The 16,074-nt window shown below is 53.1% G+C and overlaps 2 protein-coding genes across 20 annotated transcripts in view; both read left to right on the top strand.

Moving 5' to 3' along the window:
* EPB41L1 (erythrocyte membrane protein band 4.1 like 1) overlaps positions 1 to 16,074 on the top strand; it is a 126,672-nt gene that overhangs the window by 98,072 nt on the left and 12,526 nt on the right. For 8 of the 19 annotated variants that reach the window (XM_079943954.1, XM_079943966.1, XM_079943952.1 and 5 more), the window contains 3 exons: positions 7,428 to 7,838; positions 9,594 to 9,698; positions 11,750 to 11,833. In XM_079943954.1, the coding sequence (XP_079800080.1) occupies positions 7,428 to 7,838; positions 9,594 to 9,698; positions 11,750 to 11,833 (600 nt within the window). The remainder of the gene's footprint in view (positions 1 to 7,427; positions 7,839 to 9,593; positions 9,699 to 11,749; positions 11,834 to 16,074) is intronic. The other 11 variants (XM_079943967.1, XM_079943953.1, XM_079943965.1 and 8 more) reach the window with 3 other exon arrangements.
* On the top strand, positions 3,236 to 6,913 carry LOC307197987 (uncharacterized protein; the record flags this gene model as incomplete). Its single annotated transcript, XM_079944583.1, has 2 exons — positions 3,236 to 5,766; positions 6,875 to 6,913. Exons 1-2 carry the CDS (start codon positions 3,733 to 3,735, stop codon positions 6,911 to 6,913), a joined length of 2,073 nt encoding a protein of 690 aa, XP_079800709.1. The 5' UTR covers positions 3,236 to 3,732.

Here is a 16,074-nt window from a genome sequence, read left to right as displayed (position 1 = left end):
TGGTTTCTCAGGAAGGATAGGACTGAAACCATTCAAGGAAGACGGAATGGTCTGAGTCACCTCTGGCTTAAAAAGGGCAGGTAGAAATGACCTCTCAGGTCCCGCTGAGGCAGGTGACCTGGAGGCAGGTTCTGACTGCTAAGCTTGGGACCAGGGATCATGGCACCTAAATACCTCTGCTCTGAGGTCTTGTCTCTGTTCAGAAGCCTGAGTAAGGTCTAGCAGTGACTAATTAGCCCCTCCATCCCCTGCTTCCATTCTCTAAACTCCCCTTGGAGTTTGGGTCTGTCAGGGTCCCCAGGCAGGCAAAAGTGGGTGTGTTTCACCAGGGAGCATCCTTGGGGTTGTACAGATGTCGGTCCGGCAAGCATTCTAAATGAGGAGAGCATCACTTCTCTGCCCAGGATGGCAGTAGGCCGAGGGTCCTCGGAACTTCCTGTGCCCCTGCGTGGATGCCGGGTGGAATCCAGGCCCAGGAGCAGGGGGCTGCATCCTCCCTCTTTGCTGGGACTTCATAGACCGTCGGGATTGGAAGGGACCGATTGATCATCTGGGTGAAAATTCCTTCTCTCTGATAACCAACCCTGTTCTGTTGGCATAGTGTGTAAGAGGGCATATACCATTCTCCATTCCCAGAGAAAAATTTTGTAGCTGCTAGAAACGTCCTGAAACTGTAAGAGAGCCGTGAGTCAGCTACGTAAGTGGTAAAACATAAATCACAGTGCTACTCTGAATTTTTCCTAAATGTAAAATTAAAAACAAAGCTAGGAGCACTCTTGAGAGAAGTTGGACAGGAGTCAACAGCATCCCCAGGTCAGGGAAGCAGTGGTGCCTTGGAGCACAGAGATTCGCGCAGAGCCAAGCACAGGTGCCCTAACTTGGGGGGTTGCAGGGTTGGGAGGGCAACATGCGCCCTTCACCAGCATCCCTGAAAATTGTCCGTCCAGCCTGTTCCACAAGGGGGCTCTCCCTGTTCTTCACAGCAGTCCATTTTGTCTTCTTCAGTCATGTGTTGGGAAGTTTCCGTATTGAATTATAACCTGCCCTTCCGAGTCACCTGCCTGTGGGCCTCGCTCTGACCCCTGGCGCCTGTAGTCCCACTCTGCATCCTCCTCCAGGAAGGCCCTTCAGAGTTCAGCGTCCCCCCTGCCCCCCAACTCCCACTTTCTTCCGCAGCTTCTCCCGTGGGTTCTAGAGGGCTCCTTGTCCTGGACCCCTTTTTCTGGGGGTCTCCTGTAAAGAGCAGGGCCCAAAATGTAACCCAGAGCTCCAGGTGGACCCTGAACAGCCCGGGGTTAGCAGAATCCTGGCTGGAGATTTTCTTCCTGTCAGCTTGTGTGGGAACAGAACTGGCCCCACTCCAGCTCCCAGCTCCCGTTTCGCGGCCAGTCTTGCTGCAGTGGCTCCAGCTGACAGCAGGGGGTGCTCTGAGCAGGCACTGAAGGTCCCCTGGCTCAGTGGAAAGAATGGCCCGGCGGCTTCCCTGACATCTTTTATCCTGTGAATTGGGTCAGAGAGCCAACGCTTTCCTCTCTTTGTTCAGGCTCTTTCTCTCTTCAGGATTTTTACTTGTTAGATGCAGAGCCTCTTCTTCCCTCTGGGAGCCTCAGTTTCCCCTTCTGAAATGAGGGTAACAGGACCTGCTTCACAGGTCGCCATTTGGATTAAAGTTAATAACTTCTCCAAAGGGCTGACACTGCCTGGCACATAGTAACTAAATATAAGTACATGTTTCCCTTTTTCTTTCTGCAGAAACTTTCTGTTCTGTGCCAGCTCCCACCCCACTCAACCTAGTTTCTAAGCTTCTGGTTGCTAGAAACTAGTTTCTAGTTAGACGTGGGCAGGAATGTTCCACAAGGGGTCTCATGGACCATCTTTGGCCATCCTTGCCGGGCTGATGGTGTCAGTACAAGCTGAAATGGGAGCAGCTAAAGGCGCCTGCTTCCCAAGTAGAAGAGAAAGGAGGCTTTGTAGGCTCTCAGAACTCTTCCCTCTGGGATGGTTGCAGTGTTGTTGTCCTGAAAGCTTAACAACCTGAAGTAGAATCTCCGAAACCCACGCAGATTTTGTCTGGACCTCCCCCCTTCCTTTTCTCTCTCTTTCCTGTTGGCAAGATTCTCTTAATGAGGTTTGATTCCCTGACAATCATGGAGATTTTGCTAAAATGGAGCAGGGGGAGGGGTGGGGGAGGCCAGAGGGCTTATAATGCTCCCTTGAGTCTTCAGAATCCTTCAGATCTTCTGGGATCTGACAGACGCCTCACCGGGTCATAACCTGCATTGGAGCCCAAGCGCGTGGGAACCTGCCCCCTGCTGCAGTCAGGCGCAGTTTTCGGCACATCTTACCGTGGAGCTTTTCACAGGACACAGGATCAGAGACCGGGTTCTAGGCCTGCCTTTGCCACTGGCTCACTCTCTGACCTTGGGCACGGTGCTTACTTCCCCAGCCCTCAGTTTCCACATCTGTGCCATGAGGGACTTGGGTCAGAGCAGTGGTTTCAAAGGAGGGAGGCACTTTGGGGCACTAGGGCAGCCCAGGCCTCCAACTTCCACGGGGGGGGGCCCTGTATCTGTGTTACATATTGGATTGCCATCAAGATTTTGTGTGAAAGTATTCTGTAGTTTCGAGAAGATTTAAATCCCATTGGCCTTCTTGCGTTGCTGTTGTTGTTTGCACCTCGCGGCTTGCAGGGTCGTAGGTCCCCAACCAGGGATCAAACTCGGGCCCCCGGCAGTGAAAGCACCGGGTCCTAACCACTGGACCACCAGGGAATTCCTGGCCTTCTTGCTTTTTGAACAATTCTAGAAGTCCATCCTTCCCTCCTAAGTGTTGCTTGAAAAACTCTAGGGGAGGTAGAGGGCTGTTTTGTTGATGGTTGACAGTGCTGTACTCTCAGTGCTTTGGACCAGTGATGATGCTTGGATATTTAGATCTTTACCTTCTATGATATGTTCAGGTCAGTCCTCTTCCAGTCTTTCTGTGGATTTTGTTAGAATTCTCCAAGAACAGGCCTTGGTATTTGTTTCTTTGGGAATGAACCCCACAGAGTTCAAGCTGTTTCAGCCACTGCAGCGACTGGCACTAACCTCTAGAGCTGGTCGTTTGGTATATTTTGGTCTAATCTCTTTCCTTCCAATTAGCGCTTGCAGAAAGGTCCGATTTCAGGCTGTGGCCTGTGAAACTTAACTCAGTGCCTCCCCGACAACTCGACATTAGATCGCAGTTGGGACCCATATTCCATTGGCTGTAAGTCAGCAAGGCTCTCAGGCATTCTTTTCCTGACTCGACTGACTGTGACCTTGAAAAAGTCACTGACCTTCTCTTGGCCTCAGTTTACCCATTTGCACAAGTAGGAGATTGGACTGCAGGAAGTCTTAGGAGTTCTTTTGGCTCTAGCCTTCAAAGATTCCATGTGATGTAAGCTACTTTCCCCTCTGACACTGGCAGCTCTATTATTAAAAGAGGAAGAGTCCTGGACCATCTGTGGATTTCCATTCCCCGATGGTTAACACGGGGAGGGTATGAGACCGCATCCCATTTTACCCGGTTAGGGTGGTGGTTGAGGGCAACAGTAGATAATTTGTTGGGTGCCTTGATGGGAAGAGTAGCCTTGATGAGGCTGACCTGCCTTCCTGTCCCCAGCCAGCTGACCTTGACCAAGGGGGCAGGTGGACCTTGGTCCCTTCTTGCGGAGGGAAAAAGTGAACCCATTCTTAAGGTGCCTGATATTTCATGTTAACTCTTCTTGCTCCAATTAAAACGCAGGGTTCAGAGCATTGGGTATTTATAGAAAGAGAGTACATTAGGCCAGAAGAACTCAGTCTCCTAAAAGTGACCGCCACACAGCAGGAAGAAAGGGAGGCAGGCCTCGCAGACATGCTTGCTGACGGCAGACTCTCCAAGGTAGACGTCCTGGTGGACAAGTTCACCTTTCAAATGGCCACAGAAGAAAAGGTGGGAGCCAAAGGAGCAAACACACAGCGACAAGGAAGAATGATCACGAGCCCTGAAGGCTTCAAGTCAGTGTGGGAGGAAAGCCCCTGGGTCAGGGAAGGCCCAGGAGGGGCTTCTCTGGCTGCAGGCCGCAGGCTGGCAGGAACGCTCCCAGAGGGCTCCTGGTTCAGGGTGGACCCTGGGGAGGCAACCATCAGGAAGCAGCGGGCCTCCAGGGATCAGCTGGAGGGCCCGGCAGAGCTAAGGCAGAAGTGGGAGGAGTTCCAGGCTTGCGGAAGACCCGCCACCCCGGCCACTGGCCCTGCAGAGGTGGATGTCCCCTCTCCAGCCTCCGACACGGGAGGACTCCGGTCGTTTCTGCTGGACCCAGCCTACACAGAAGCCAGAGCCGACTCGAGCGATGAAACCGACACTTCCTTTGCAGAGAGAAGCTTCTATTTAAACTATGGAGAGAAAGAGTCTGAAGACCAAGTCCTCCCTCCGGCCCTGGAGGAGAGAGAGGAGCACTTAGATGCCCCACCTGGCTGCGAGAGCAGGCGGAAGCTGTCGGAGGAGCTCACGGAGAGCTCAGAGCTGGACTCCTCAGGCCCATGGGGCTCTGCTGCCACTGTCGGCAGAAACAAGCACCACGAGGGTGAAGCCCACTCAGCTTCCTCAGAGGGAGGGGCGGGGCCCCCCAGGAACCAAGGACCAGATGACCTGGAGGTCTTTGTCAAGCAGCTCGGAAAGGGACCTTCTCCAGGGCTGATGTTTGCTGAGTACGAAGCCCGGTGGGAGGTGGAAGGAGAGTCTACCCACCCAGCATCCTCAGTAGCTGCAGAGGAAGAGGCCCCCCAGAGTGGAGATTTGATGGGAAAGGCTGAGAAAAGTCCCCCAGGAGAATGGAACCACTCACCTCACAGAGGAGGGGGCATGCGTCCAGACAGCCAGGTCTGTGTCCTTCCGTGGGCCATCCCTCCTAGCGATGTCAGGAAGCCAGCCAAGCCGGACAGAGGCAACTTCCTGCCCAGAGAGAGGGGACCAGTTCACACCCAAACAGGAGAACCTGTGACAGAGGACAGCAAGGCCCCAGCGTTTCTTCAGATGGAGGAGGTGATCACCCCCCTCCCAACCTCGCCCCGTCCCTTTGCGGCTCAGACGTCTCCAGAGGAAGCTTCTTCAAGCCCAGCCCCTTATGGGTCGGGGGAGCCTGTGCAGCTCAGGGACCGCTTTGGAGAACAGTCCCCCCTATTTCTCAAACATGCCCATCCTCCTAAAGAGAGCCCGGAGCCCAAGGACCGAGTAGGGCTGGCTGTGACCCCAGACGGAGGTGAGCGCAGGGCCCCTCCCATCGCCAGCAGGAAGCCCAGAGTTGTCCCTGAAGAAGCCCAGGGGTTGCGGTTCCCTTCAGGGAAGCAAAAGGAGATGACCTCTTTCCAGGCTGGGGGTCAAGAGGGCTCCCTGGAAGATATTAGCAAGACCTCTGTGGCCAACAAGATTCGGATCTTTGAGACCCACGGAGCTGAAACTCGCTGGGCGAGTCAGGGTGAAACCAGGGCCTTTGCAAACGAGTTGTCTTCGGAGGCCTCTGTGGGGCAGGTCGAGCAACAGCGGAGTAGGCGTTTAGACCTGGGATTTGCTCAGTTTCAGCCCCCAGAGGACTTTGCTGCCCCCAAAGCCACACATTCCTCCATGATGCCGCCAGCTACCAGACACTTCTGGGAGGGCATTTCTACCCCATCCCCCCGGGAAGGATGCATGGACGTCGAGCTCGTGTCCCCCAGTCCAGACTGCGAAACTACACTGGAGGAAGCTACTGGGGGAACTGGCCACGTGAGCCCCCGCCCCCATGCTGCCCCCAGCCCGGGAGCTGACCGCATGCCGCGTAGTTCTTTAAAAGCATGTTTCTGTGGCCCCTCGTCATTACTGCCACCAGAGGCTGCTTGTCCATCCCTATGAGTTCTTTTCCCTAAACGGGCCTGAGCGTAGCCCAGGCGGAATGACGGGTTCATCTGCTTGGCCCATGTTAGCTTAGCCACACAGACCCTCGGCTTTTGGTGTGACCTGGTGCCCGGAGGGTCACGCAGCGCCGGTGGAGAAAGTGGCACCGCCTCCAGCAAACTACACATTTGCTTTGCCTTGCTGCCCGCACCTGCTGGGTTCCTACCGTTTTGCTTGGCTTGTCCAACGATCTTCCTTCATCCTTTCCCTTCCCTGGTGCTCCTGCCTTGGGGAAGCTGACAGTCCAGAGGTTTCCATCCTTCACTTCCGGCTCCCTCTCGGTCCTAGTGCCAAGTTCCTTTCTGCCTCCTTAAGACTAACTGTCTTCTCTAATCCAGAACAAATCCGGAGACGCGGTCAGGCAAGAGAAGCACGTTACCAGCTTAGCAGCGAATCCCCCAGGAAAGGGGGGGCACCTGAGATTCACCAGCCCCTCAGGCCCGCAGGTCTCTGCAGCCCCTCGGTGCCCTGATGACCTGGTCATCTTCGCCTGGCCAGGGTGCATCGCTGCCTTAGATCCCCACCTGCTCTGGCAGCGCCTCTTGTGGCAGCTCAACTCTGGCTTGTCTGGAATGAGTCCTCACACCTCTCAACCTTCCGGAAGCTGGCTAAAGCGAGGCTTGTCTAGCAAGTGAATCTCTAAGTGCACCGAGTCTCTGGAGCCTGAAGCCAAGTACTTTAAAAATATTGGGTGGGGCTTAGATTGGTCTTAAAAAAGAATGTCGTAAAACAGCCCAAAATGTGTGTGGTGTTTAATCCCTGACAGGCCAGTTGAGAGGTATGTATGTCGGACAAGAGTTGCTGGTCCCCCTCCAGCACTTCCTTGGCCTGCTGTTGTCAATTACACTGATGGGAGCAGAACCTCCACTCACGGAGCTCGGGGTTGAAGTGATGTAGCGCCCAGCTCCCACGAATTACCCGGTGTTGCTCCTCCCTCTAGACGATGCTGACCCCTCCCACGGAGACTCAGTGGAATTGACAAACCGTGTTGGCTTCCTCTTTGTTCCTCAAAGCTCTTGGCTCCAGCCTCTCTGCCTCCCTGTCCTGGGTGGTCCTGAATCCCTGGGTCTCCCTCCTTGGTTTTTGCCTCCTTGATGTCCGCCTGCACGGATGGGCCTGGGGTCCGGGCTCCCATCCCTGCCTTGTGCGCAGTGCCGCTTCTGATAAGCTCCCAGATCCAAACCTTGGATGGGGCCTCCTGTCCAGGACCAACTGGCAGGATGTTTGCTTTGTACTTGCTTCTGCCGTCAGCCGGAGACCCTCGGAAAGGAGTGTCCTCGCTCTTGAGAAGTGTTCTTTTTTTTTTTTTTAAACCTTATTATGGTGTCAAAGAACCTTTCCGGGGGTGTTTTTCTTTTCCTGACCTCCTCTTCCATTTGGGGCATCGAATGGCCCCGAGATTTCTTCTGTCATTCACCATCTTGATTTCTCTCTTTCTCTCTCTCTCTCCCCACATCCCACACCCCCATTCCTTTGATTTTACCTGGCCATAGAGAGCAGGGCTGAGGGAGGGCTCCGAGGAGAAAGTCAAACCGCCACGGCCCAGGGCCCCAGAGAGTGACACGGGAGACGAGGACCAGGACCAGGAGAGGGACGCGGTGTTCCTGAAGGACAACCACCTGGCCATTGAGCGGAAGTGCTCCAGCATCACGGTCAGCTCCACGTCCAGCCTGGAGGCCGAGGTTGACTTCACGGTCATCGGCGACTACCACGGCAGCGCCTTCGAAGACTTCTCCCGCAGCCTGCCTGAGCTTGACCGAGACAAAAGTGACTCAGAAACCGAGGGCCTGGTGTTCTCCCGGGATCTCAACAAACGGGGCCCGAGCCAGGATGATGAGTCTGGGGGCATCGAGGACAGCCCAGACCGACGGGCCTGCTCCACCCCGGATATGCCCCAGTTCGAGGTACAGTGGAGCATCATCGGGACCCGGGCCCACCGGGCACTGCATGTTCAGAGGGCCCTGGGCCATGTGTGAGAAGACTGAGCCACCAGCCTGAAGCTCTGTTCCGTGTTGCATGACCGCCCCTCCGCAGAACAGCATGGTTCTGTGCTCGCATGTTCGGCAGCTCGGTTTACCCCTAACGTGCACTCCTGGGCGCTTTAACCCTCTGACCCCGTCTCTTGCCTGAGGTCAAGTGATGACAGGCAGTCTGGTCCTACGCGACTCCTCCTCCCCCTGTCTGTGTTGCATGGCACCTGCAGAGACCGTGTGCTTGTGGACTCACGGGGGCGCCTGCCGCCTGCTCTGAAAGCCAGATGGTGTTTTCTGATCGCGGCCCTGGCTCCCCTCCCCAGGGCCTGGGGTCTTGGGGTAGTGGTGGAAACTCTTAGAGAAGAGGAACCGTCATCACCTGGGGGGGACACGGGTAGACTGCGTCTGGGCGTCTCTGCTCCCTGTCCTTCTTTCAGAGGATCTTTGATCACATTTTTCCTTCGCTCTCCCACCTCTTCCAGCCCCAGCTCCCTCCCACGTTCCAGGCATTGAAACAGGAGCTCGTCTACTCTGGGCTTTCACTCCATGCTATACCCTCTGGAGAAGGTGTCTCCTCCCTTTCTCTGCCTTGCAAACTTGTCACCTTCCAGGGCCAAGTTCAGATAGCACTTACCTAGCAAACGCTTTCCTGACAACCCTGGGCAGAAGTGTTGCTCCCTGCTCCGCCCCCTTGCTCTGCAATGCTTCTGCTTCCAGCGGTATCACAAGTAGTCAGGTTACTGGCTGACAGGTCTGCTTTCCTACCAGGTGGCAGCTCCACTAAGCTTGTACGTTCCAGGCACTAATGATTAACTGAATGAACGGCTAGATCTCCGAGTTACAACCATCTAGAAGAATCCCCTCTTAACCACCCTCCCAACAAGCTAACTTTCATTCATTTATTCAGCTCACATATGTTAGCACCTGCTGTGTGTATAGCCATGAACTAGCTTCTGTGGAGGACTCAGAAGAAACTAATCATTTAACATAAGACTTCTAGAGGAGGCGTGGGAAACTGGTGGCCCTGGGCCAAATCTGGCTAGCAGATGTGTTTTCTTTGACTTTGATTTAAAAATCAGGACACTGAATATAAAATCCAGGGATTTTTTTTATATCATTAAAAAACAAAAATCAGATGATTCGGTCACTCAGGCCAAACCTGAGTGGACCCCATGTGCTCTCCAGTTCACCCCGGTCCTCAACAAGCCCGCTTCACTCGTTTACATCTCCTGCCTGGCCCCCCCGGGCCTCCAGGTGTGACTCCTACTCTAAAGAACAGCTCAGAGAAAGCAGCTGGGAGGTGGTGGCATAACCATTGAAGTCATTCAGGACTACGTATTATCAGGAAAATGCTGAGTGTGTGGCACGGCACAGAGCATGTTAATTGAATGGTGAATGTTCTCTTAATGGTAGCCTGAAACCCAGCATGCAGCCACCATGAGGTGGTATGGTGGCAGGGTCATGGGCAGGCTGTCCTGGCGCTGCTGGTGGTTCTGGCTCCCCTCTTGGGCTGTTTGTCTGTGACATCATACCAGGCCTCTTTGGCCCTGGCCTTCGACCCCCTCTGGAGACTTGGTCAGCGGCAGTGGCGGGAGATAGCCTGCTGACCCCGCGCCGCAGTTGCCTGTGAGTAGGAGTCGTGCCGGGGCTTGAGATACAGAGTGTTCTTCCCTCATCTGCCTACAGCCTGTGAAAACGGAAACCATGACAGTCAGCAGCCTGGCTATCAGGAAGAAGATCGAGCCGGAGGCTGTACTGCAGACCAGAGTTGCCACTGTGGACACCACCCAGGTAACCTGTGCCTTCCTGTGCACGCTGGGCCTAGGTACTGGGCATTTAAGGGTGGGGTCTCCGTCATGGCCAAGCCCCTTGGCCAGCTCTTGCTACCTTGGCTCCCCCGGAGCCACCATTTTAACCCTGATGCTCTTCTGAGCTTCGTTGTCCTCCCTGAGCTCCGGGTGTGGGTGGTGGGACGGGTTCTTATCCTGGGCAGACTACACCTCTTAAAGCCTCAATTTTCCCATCTGTAAAATGGGGAGGCTCACGTCTCCTTCATCCTCCTGGGAGTGTTCTAAGGACTAGCGGTTAGCGGATTAGACCATGGCTTTCAGATCGCTTGAAGGAGGTGGAGAGGGTTCTTAAGATATCCCAGGGGAAGAGGAGAGAGAACCCAATTCAGCTTGGGTCAGAACAGCTCACATTGGGTCATTTTCGTGTGTGTGCACGGGGGTTCCACATCACATTGACAAACTGAAAAAAAAAGATAAAATGTCATTTGTCTTAGCAAGATGAAACATACTCAGTCCCCCGGAGACGCTGTTGTAAATAGACACGGGTGCATCATTACAGTGCATTTCCCAAGTTCCTTTTGTGGTTTTTAAGCTTTGAAAATGGAGACTAAGGGTCTGATAGATGCCCTCTTGGTTCTTTCTGGCCAGAGGAACCGCAGTGCTGGGGACTCTTTTGCCCTGGAGACCAGTCTTTGTCTTAAGAACTAAGGAAAGATGTAAATCTACAAAATGTGGGCAACTCTGCCGTTTCCAGACTTTTTTCTCTCACTTTTATAACATGCATAGAGGTTTATGAGGCTGCTAGTGCAGCTGTCGAGACTCTTGAGTTCTGACAAGCTGTGTGACCCCGGGGCAACTTACTCCGTCTCTGATCTATTTTGTTTTAGTAATGTGTGTTGGTTTTGTTTTTATACAAAGAAATACAAAGAAAACTAAAAATGGCCCCAAATTTTACAGCTCAGTAACCCCTATTGACATCAAAACAAAATAACAACAAAATATTCACAGTTATGAAATTCAAACAGAACAAAATGAATTTTTTTCTGAGTGCTCCCAGAAAAAAAAATATATGCATATACCAATATACGTTCTTATATCTCTAGGTATTTAAATTTTTTACACAAAAGAGATCATTCTCTTTTACACTTTACCTTTTTTCTTTTTTTTTTAAATAAATTTATTTATTTTATTTTTGGCTGCGTTGGGTCTATGTTGCTGCGCATGGGCTTTCTCTAGTTGCGGCGATTGGGGGCTACTCCTCGTTGCGGTAGACGGGCTTCTCATCGCAGAGGCTTCTCTTGTTGCGGAGCACAAGCTCTATGCGCACAGACTTCAGTAGTTGAGGCATGCGGTCTCAGTAGTTGTGGCTCGCGGGCTCTAGAGCCCAGGCTTAGTAGGTGTGGCACACAGGTTTAGCTGCTCCACGTCATGTGGGATCTTCCTGGACCAGGGATCGAACCCGTGTACCCTGCGTTGGCAGGCGGATTCTTAACCACTGCGCCACCAGGGAAATCCCTTTTTTTTTTTTTTTTAATACTTACCTTGGAGATCACTCCATGTTGGCACATGTGGCCCCACCTCACTCTCCTTGTTCCCCCTTAGGAGTGGATCCTGATTTAGCATGCCTTTATCACCTATCAATGGACCTGTGATGGTTTTTGTCTTTTGCAGTTAATGTTGAATGCTGCAGTGAACTTTGTTGTTCAGACTTCCTGGCGAAATTTTCAAAGTTTATGCCTGAAGGGTGAATCCCTAGCAATGGGCTCGCCCAGTCAAAGAATACAGGCATTGAAATTTGGATAGGATGTATCAAATTATATGGGATTATTTTCCCTTTGTGAAATAAAATGATTGGAATGAGCTGGAGGACCTGTGAGACCCCTTTGTAGTTTGGTCTGTGTGTGGACGCATCCCCTCCCCAAGTGCATGTCTGCTCACGCTGCCCGTCACTTGGTACCTGGGGATGCCACGAGCCCAGGTGGCAGACGTTGCAGGCGTATCTGGCACTCTCCCTCTCTCTCTCCCCTCTCTAACGACTCCTCCTCTGGCCAGCAGGTTGACGGGACTGCCCCAGGGGGGAAGGAGTTCATAACAACTACTCCCTCCATCACCACAGAGACCATATCAACCACCATGGTAAGTAGGACCGGAGACCTCCCTCTCTGACCAGCCCCATTGGCCCTGAAATGGCCAGATAACAAGCTAACCTCGCCAGCTATGGCAGGAAGTCCTCATCCGCCCTCACAGCATCAGGTGTGGCACACACAGTCAGACTTTTATTGTCTGACACACAGTCCAACTTTTATTGACTGGCCACAGGGCATCCAGTCAGACCTCAGCTTTGCAAATTGAATGATGTAGGAGGTGGCATCCCTGAGTCTCAGTCATCTGGACCATCTCAGCTACGGCAGGGATAAAGAGAGGACGGTACTATTTGATTAACTGACTGTCGGCAACACAGGAGGGTTGTGCCTGAAAGTCCTCCCTGAGTGAGGTCCATCCTCCTGGCAGCCATGGCTCAGGATTTGGGACTGTGTCCTGAGGGACCCTGTGGTTCTGCTACCTATTTGCTGCCTGACCCATGAAGGAAGGTCTTTAGGTGTCCTCATCTATAAAATGGGAGTACTCCCATTCTGCCTGGTTCACGGGCTCTTAAGAGAGTTCAGTAACATCAGATTCTTCAAATGATGACACAGCACAGCTAGCATTCAGCCACAGGTTATGATACCATGCAGTGTGCTCATGGGGTAAAACCAGAGCTGTGAAGTGGATGCTCTTTTTCCCACCCTTTACAGATGAGGAAAATGCAGTTCAGAGAGGTACAGTGACTTACCCAAGGTCACACAACCAATACGTGGTAGAGCCAGGTCAAACCCAGGCATTCTGATTCCCGAAGCCCCACTGTCCACCTCAACCACTCTGCTCTGCTCCCTCATCCTGACCGTTGTGAACAGTGGCTGCGTGGGGCTGGGGCTGGGGCTGGGGCCGAGCAGGTATCAGTGCCTGGGCCAGATCTGTCTTGAGCTGTGGGAGGTTGTTTTCAAATGCTTTCTCTTGCCAAACCCCTCATATGCACATAGGAAGAAAATTACATTAATTTAGACGACCCAGCAGGAAGGTTTTGAGTAAACAAAGATTTTAAGAGAAATAAGCCCAAACCAGTTATCAGCTTGCACGCTCTCCCCTGGTCGCTCAGTTCCTCCTCTCCCCTCACCCCTTCACCACGTGGCATCAGGATGCTTATCGGGCTAAATGTAAATTCGTACCATGGTGAGCAGGCAGTCATATCATTCATTCACTCATCCATCCATCCATCCATTCATTTGTTCTAAAAACATTTCTTAATCTCTCCTCTGCCCAGTATGGGGAGTGGAAGAAAAGATACTGCCTGTTAGAACTCATTCATCGAAATAATAATCACAGGCACATCTAGTGGGCTGTGCCTTTGTGTTTAGGTCCTGGGCACACAGTGGTGAACAAGGTCCAGCTCTCCCACTTCCTGGCTGGATGACCTTGGGCAAGTTACCCAAACCTTTCCAGACCTCAGTTTCCACTTCTGGAAAATGGGGTGAGGGGAAATAATAGCATATCTCCCAAAGGGTTGACGTGAGGCTAAACTAAGGTAATCTATGCAAAGCCCTCCAAAGAGTGCCTGGCACATTACAAGTGGTCTGTAAATGTGAGCGGCCGTTACTTTTTCCTGCCTTTCCTAGGGGGCATAGGGTGTGGAGTGACACTGTAGGAGCTGGGGAAGGCTTTATCTAGGCGGTGACATCTGAGCTATTCTTGAAGGATAAATTAGGGTGCAGTCATGGGAGGAGGTCTCCTAGGCTGTGGGAACAGCGGATGTAAAGGCAAGGATGTGAAGGAGCATAGCATTTAGGGAAAGGAAGTGGTCAGTGAAGCAAGATGTCAAGTGTGGGGGGGGGCAGGGGGAGAAGAGGCTGGAAAGGAAGGCTGGGCCAGGGCTTGAAGGGCCTCGAATGCCATGTATGAAGTTCAAACTTCATCCTGGAGACCATGGAGAATCACTTCAACTTTTTAAGTAGAGGCATGATGTCATCAGATATGTGTTTCTGTGTTTTAGAAAGATTACTCTAGCAGCCCGTGTGGGACATGACTGGAGCAAAAAATTCCTTCCCTTGGGGGCGTGGGCCTCTTTTTTTATTTCTCCTTCCTTCCTTCCCCTCCTCCCTCCTTCCCTCCCTCCTTCCTTCAGCAAATATTTATTGAACACCCACGATGTGTGAAGTAGTGTGCCAGGCGCTGTGAATCCAGCTCTGCGGGAGACAGACAGCATCTCTGAGCCCACATTCTACTGGGAGAGACCGGAAGAGCAGGCAGGGAACTAGTTTAGGGGTGGGGGCAGGGCCAGGGTGCGAGGAGTTGGAGGCTGACCAGGAGGTCAGGGTTGAGGGTGCCTGGAGGGAGGAAAGTACCGGATTGGGTCACTGGTAGAACGTTCAGGTGATAGGAGGAAAGACGGGCCGCGACGCCGCGCACCAGTCCCGCTGGTCTCCGAGAGCGAGCTTGGCCCTGGGAACCTGTTAGAGAGGAAATTCCCAGGCCCCGCCCCAGACCTATTGACTCAAAAGCTCCGGGGCGGGGCCCGGGGGAGGGGGTGGTCTCTGTTTTCACAAGCCCTCCAGGTGACACCCCTCAAGTCCGAGAAGCACTAATAGGAACAAGGAGCACAGAGGGGGGTTGCTCTTTAGCGGCAGGTGTGTGTTGGGGGTGGGAGGCAGCGAATTCCATTTTGGGTCTGATGAGTCTGAGGCGCCTGTGGGACGTTTCCAGGGAAAGTGTCTAGGCAAGTCTAGGGTTCAAGCAAGATCCGAGCTACAGATAAAGCGAGAGGGGACAGTGGCCTCGATGAGGCAGTGGAAGCCTTGAGTGGCTGAGGCGTCCCAGACGGAGGCGGCGAAGAGGAGAGCCCGGAGTCCGCCGGAGGAAGGGCCGGGGGCGGAGATGGCGGTGTCACCTTAGCCACGGAGAGGGGCTGCGCCTCCTAGAGGCGGGAGAGGGAACTGGCTGAAGATACAGGAGAGGCAGGCGGAGCAGCTGGCACCTTGTGGTGCCTCGGAATGACCTGTGTCCCCATCAGGGTGAAGGCGGAGGTGAGGCTTTTCCGGGAAAGAGGGGTCAATGGGAGAAGCAGAAGCTTGAGGGGAGAAGGGCCTGGAGGGACAATAGGATTCAAAGGGGCTAGTGGCTGTTTCCTACCCTGGGAGAAAGGAAGCGTTGAGCCCAGAAGGCTGCCCTTTTAAGACCTGCTGCTGGGCCACATTCTGGGACTGCCTCTGAGAAAGTAAGTGCCTTGTGCATGGAATGCCAGGTAACCAGGCCACCGACAGCCTCAGCTGGAGGCAGGCCTCCGGGAAAGGTGGGGCGAAGACAGAGGGCTTCTGTCCTCACCTGTCGCCTGGCAGGCAGAGGTCCAGATCTACTACCCTGCAGCCCACTGGGGAGCTGCAGAATGGACACAGCTTCTGGGCCCCAGGACAGACAAGGCTGATCCCTAAGATGGGGCAGGAAGTAGGAGGTAGAGGCCAGCAGCTGGGCCCCTTCCAGATGTGGGCCAGTAAGTCTAGGGCCAATTCCAGGAGTATCTAGCAGTTAGACTCCAAGGTAGGACCAGGAGAGCTGGCTCAAGGGCAAGTGTTCCAAGGGCAGAATGGCATGGCAGAAGGAGTGCACTGAATTTGGAGTCTGACCAACTTGGGTCTAAATCCAGACTCGATCACTCACTTTCGGGGGGCTTGAACAAGCCACTTCACATGCCCTGACCTTCCAGTTTCTCAACTATAAAAGAGGAATATTAAAACAATTTCCTATGGTTGTTCAGAGGCTTAAATGAGATCATGCAGCCTTAACACAATGCTTAGCACATAGCGAGTACTCAGAAAACAGTAGTTAGTATGTTCTTAGTAGCCAGCCTGTACTCCTATATTAACCTGACAGATTTCCATTTGCAAAGCCCTTTCTCCTCTGTTATCTTCATAATATCTCTGTGAGAGTGGGACAGGGGTCCCCTTTTTAAAAAATTTCTTAAGACTTTATTTTTTGAGAGCAGTTTTCAGTTCGCAGCAAAATTGAGAGGAATGTACAGAGATTTCTTGTAGACCCCCTGCCCTGGCACACATACAGCGCCCACCACCAACCCGTTATCAACACCCCTACTAGGATGGGACATTTGTTACCACTGATGAACACAGACTGCAGGGGTCCCTTTATGTAGGTGAATCCATGAGGCCCCGAGAGCGGAAGTGGTTCCATCCGGGTCACGTGGCTGGAACGTGGCAGGGCCAGGACCAGAACCTGGATGTCTCGACTCCTTTGTTAGTGCTTCCAGGGGGCAATACCGCGTCTTGTTCACC

This window comes from Stenella coeruleoalba (assembly GCF_951394435.1).
Source record: "Stenella coeruleoalba genome assembly, chromosome: 15".
NCBI lineage: Eukaryota > Metazoa > Chordata > Mammalia > Artiodactyla > Delphinidae > Stenella > Stenella coeruleoalba.
The sequence above is the reverse complement of the archived record's forward strand: the minus strand, read 5'-3'. Positions and strand labels throughout refer to the sequence as shown.